Below are 4,212 nucleotides of genomic sequence, written 5' to 3'. Positions count from 1 at the left end.
AACTATATGATATAATGATATGATATGCTATTTTCTTTCCTTAAATAAAACTTACGGAATTACCATAAATGACTAATATATATATGACAATTAATGATTTTAATAATAAAGATTTGATAACAATTTATATCTCCTCCATCATTTTTTGTTTAATTTTATATTATTAAAATAAATTAAACAATCAAATTTGCTATAAAAATAAAATTTAGATTTTTTCGTATATGTTATATTTTGAATTTTTAAAAACGACAATAAATGACTAAAACTATTAAAATTATTATGTTAAAAATTAATGATCAATGGTTTAACATTTTTATTATAAGAAGATACACATGATTTTAAAACCATATGAGTAAAAAATATCATTTAATAATAAAATAAATATATATATATATAGATTAAACACTATATACCATAAGATTACATAAATATTTTAATATTAAAACTTTCAATGAATTTTCAAGAACATTTATAAATTATAAACTTATTAAAGATTTCAGATTGAAAATTTTGTTATCGATGATTTAAATATTTTGTTATAAAACGATATGAATGATCATAGAACCGTATGATTATAAATTCTTATTTAATAAATAACTATACAAAATATACTATTTTTAGAAAAATATGTTAGTCCATCTTAACTTATATTACACTTTTTATAAAACTAACTATCGAATTGATAAATAACGTACCAAAAAATGTTTTGCACTTTCCTTAAATAAAAGCTACGAAATTCCCTAATCTGATTAACGTATATGTGAAAATTAATTATTATGAATAATAAATATTTGATAACAATTTTTGTATCTTAGTTCTTTTTTTTTAAAATTTTATAGTATTAAAAGATATTTAAAAAAAATTAAATATATAATAAAAAATTTTATATTTTTTCGTATATGTTATATTTTGAATTTTTCAAAACGTCTATAAATTATTAGAAATTTGAAGATCCCCACTCTGAAATTTTTGTGATCAATAGATTATTTTTTTGTCATAATAAGTTACAAATGATCATAAAATTGTATAAATATGAACTTTTATTTAATATTATAAGAAGATACACATGATTTTAAAACACACATATATATATAGATTATACTATATACCATAAGATTACATAAATATTTTAATATTAAAACTTTCAATGAATTTTCAAAAACATTTATAAATTATAAACTTATTAAAGATTTCACATTGAAAATTTTGTTATCGATGATTTAAATATTCAGTTATAAAATGATATGAATGATCATAGAACTGTATGATTATATATCCTCATTTAATAAATGACTATATAAAATATACTATTCTTAGAAAAATAGGTTGGACCATCTTAACTTACATTATATTTTTTATTAAACTAACTATCGAATTGATAAATAATCTACGAATTTTTTTTTGCACTTTCCTTAATTAGAAGCTACGAAATTACCTAATATGATTCACGCATATATGAAAATTAATTATTATGAATAATAAATATTTGATAACAATTTTGGTATCTTAGTTTTTTTTTTAATTTTATATTATTGAAAGATATTAAAAAATCACATTAAATATATAATAAAAACATTTATATTTTTTCTTATATGTTATATTTTGAATTTTTCAAAACGTCTATATATTATTAGAAATTTGAATGTTCCCACTCTGAAAATTTTTTGATCAATAGATTATTTTTTTGGTATAATAAGTTACAAATGATCATAAAATATAACGCATATGAATTTTTATTTAATAAATATTCAAACTAAATAATATATATATAAATACTAATGATTTAAAGCAACAAGATTGGCTGATCAATTTAGTCGTCCAGTTGAAATCTTTCAAAAGTATGTGAATGACTAAAGTCAAAGTAAATATGGATTTAGAATAGTAGTTATATTTTACTAACCGAAATACCGAAAAAAACGAACCGAACCGAAACCAACCCGATATTCGGATTGAACACCCCTAATCCAAATGAAGCCAAACTATTGTTTCATTTTCCAAAATATAATAAAAATAATAACTTAATCCCGCGCAAGGCGCGGGTCTTATCCTAGTACACATTACTTCAAAAAGACGTCAAGTGGCCATTAGGTTGGCCTCTTGGTGGCTTTCCTGGTCCTCAGGTGAACTTATAAACTTCATACAATAAAGTCTAAATATCAAGAACATGGTTCTTAGTGTCTCGACTCTCCCTTTCTGTTGTATTTGATGAAAACAGGGACCGTACTATTGTGCGGTTGGTGCAGACAAAGCCTTTGGTCGTGACATTGTGGATGCACACTATAAAGCTTGTGTTTACGCCGGTTTAAGCATAGGTGCCAATGTTGGAAGTGATGCCTGGACAGTGGGAGTTTCAAATCAGTCCTACTGTTGGTATTGGTGCTGGTGATCAGTTATGGGTTGCTCGTTACATTCTCGAGGTGAATAAACCACCGATATATTGTTTCTTTGCACTAACTAGCATAGGTGTTTAATTTTTTTCCCATGGATCATTATGTGTGTGTTTGGCAGAGGATCACTGAGATCTGCGGCGTGATTGTCTCATTCGATCCAAAACCAATCGAGGTGATTCAGGACTCTACTTTTTTTGTAGTTAATGGCATAATTTTTTTTGAGTTGAGGTTGTTTGATTAGGGTGATTGGAATGGAGCAGCAGCACATACAAACTTCAGCACAAAATCGATGAGGAAAGGAGGGTTGGATTTGATAAAGAAATCAATAGGGAAGCTTGAAGTGAGCATAAACAACACATTGCAGCTTATGGTGAAGGCAACGAGAGGCGTCTCACCGGGAACCATGAAACCGCAGACATCAACAAATTCTCTTGGGTATGAGATCAAATTAATAGTATGTGGTATAGTGATATGTATATACAAGCTTCTTGATATGATTCGATTTTGTTGAGAGTAGCGAGTGGCGGATCGTGGAGCATCAGTGAGAGTGGGAAGAGATACGGAGAAGGAAGGAAAAGGGTACTTTGAGGATGGAAGGCCTTCATCTAATATGGATCCTTATCTTGTTACCTCCATAATAGCTGAGACCACCATCCTTGGCTAAACTTTTTGTTGTTGTGTTGTTGCATGTGTTGTTTTTACTTCTTCATGTTTCGGTTGCGAATAATTCATGGGATGTTCTATGACATGTCCGTTTTTTTTTTTCGACACGGTTCTTGATCAAGCTTTTAATCTGAAGGGTATGTACGGATTCGATGGTATCCCCTTGTTATTAAAACAGAAGCATTTAAAAAAAGTAACCTTTATTTAGTATTATATTCACAATTTTGCCTTTTTTTACTGAGGTGTCATCACCGTACCCTCTGTCAATATCCATTTTTAATAGACCAACATTTACTAGAGAAATTATATAATATGCCATTGATGAATATATAATAGGGAAAACTGTTTTTTTAGAGCAAAAAAAATAGTAACTATGTCCCTTTAGACTAATCTATATTTTGTGTCATATTTTCCTATAATACCCTTTAATATTTATGAAAATAATTTTAATAAATAGTTTTACAAACAAAACAAAATTTGGAAAAATAGTAACATTTGTTAAAATACCTATATGAACTTAATGGTATATTTTCCAAGTTAAAATTATAAATTTCAGATTATGTTCTAAAAAAAGTAGAAATGACATTCTACGAAGTAGAAAACGAAATCTACTTTTTTCATTGAATCTACAATGTTTAGAATACGTGATCTACGTAAATAGGAGTACACATTAATTTTAACCTACCATTCTAAAATTTTTAGAAATCAAAATCTACACATTAATCTAATTCTAAAACATGTAGAAACCAACTTCTACAGATTTACTATAAATCTAAAACATGTAGAAATCAAATTCTAAACATTACTATAATTCTAAAAAACTGTAGAAATTGATTTCTACATATTAGTTGTATTCTACGGATAAGAAATCAGTTCCTAAAAATATAGAAACAAAATATTTGAGAATATTCACTTTTATATTTTTTTAAAAAATCGATTTTTTAAATAAAAAAAAACGAAAAAGAACAAAAAAAAGCGACAAAAAAAACCTTGGCAACCTTCTTCGCCGTCTTCTATATTCCATTGATTGTTCACAAAATTTTCACAAAATTTTCACATTATTTCTACCATGATTCATGTCTATGCTTCATGTGGTGTTTGGGAAGTGGTTGTATCTTCAGGTTGGAGTTTTAATGTTGATAAAAAGAAAGGGGGAAGG

The 4,212-nt window shown here is 26.7% G+C and overlaps 1 protein-coding gene across 1 annotated transcript; it reads left to right on the top strand.

Moving 5' to 3' along the window:
• The first annotated feature begins 2,318 nt into the window (after positions 1 to 2,318).
• On the top strand, positions 2,319 to 3,054 carry LOC103868675 (glutamine synthetase cytosolic isozyme 1-5-like). The gene is made up of 4 exons (XM_033292630.1): positions 2,319 to 2,417; positions 2,509 to 2,562; positions 2,632 to 2,844; positions 2,908 to 3,054. The coding sequence occupies exons 1-4, from the start codon at positions 2,319 to 2,321 to the stop codon at positions 3,052 to 3,054; spliced, it is 513 nt and encodes a 170-aa protein (XP_033148521.1).
• The last annotated feature ends 1,158 nt before the right edge of the window (positions 3,055 to 4,212 follow it).

This window comes from Brassica rapa, chromosome A05, assembly GCF_000309985.2.
Source record: "Brassica rapa cultivar Chiifu-401-42 chromosome A05, CAAS_Brap_v3.01, whole genome shotgun sequence".
Lineage (NCBI taxonomy): Eukaryota > Viridiplantae > Streptophyta > Magnoliopsida > Brassicales > Brassicaceae > Brassica > Brassica rapa.
This window is presented reverse-complemented; position numbering and strand designations above follow the sequence as displayed.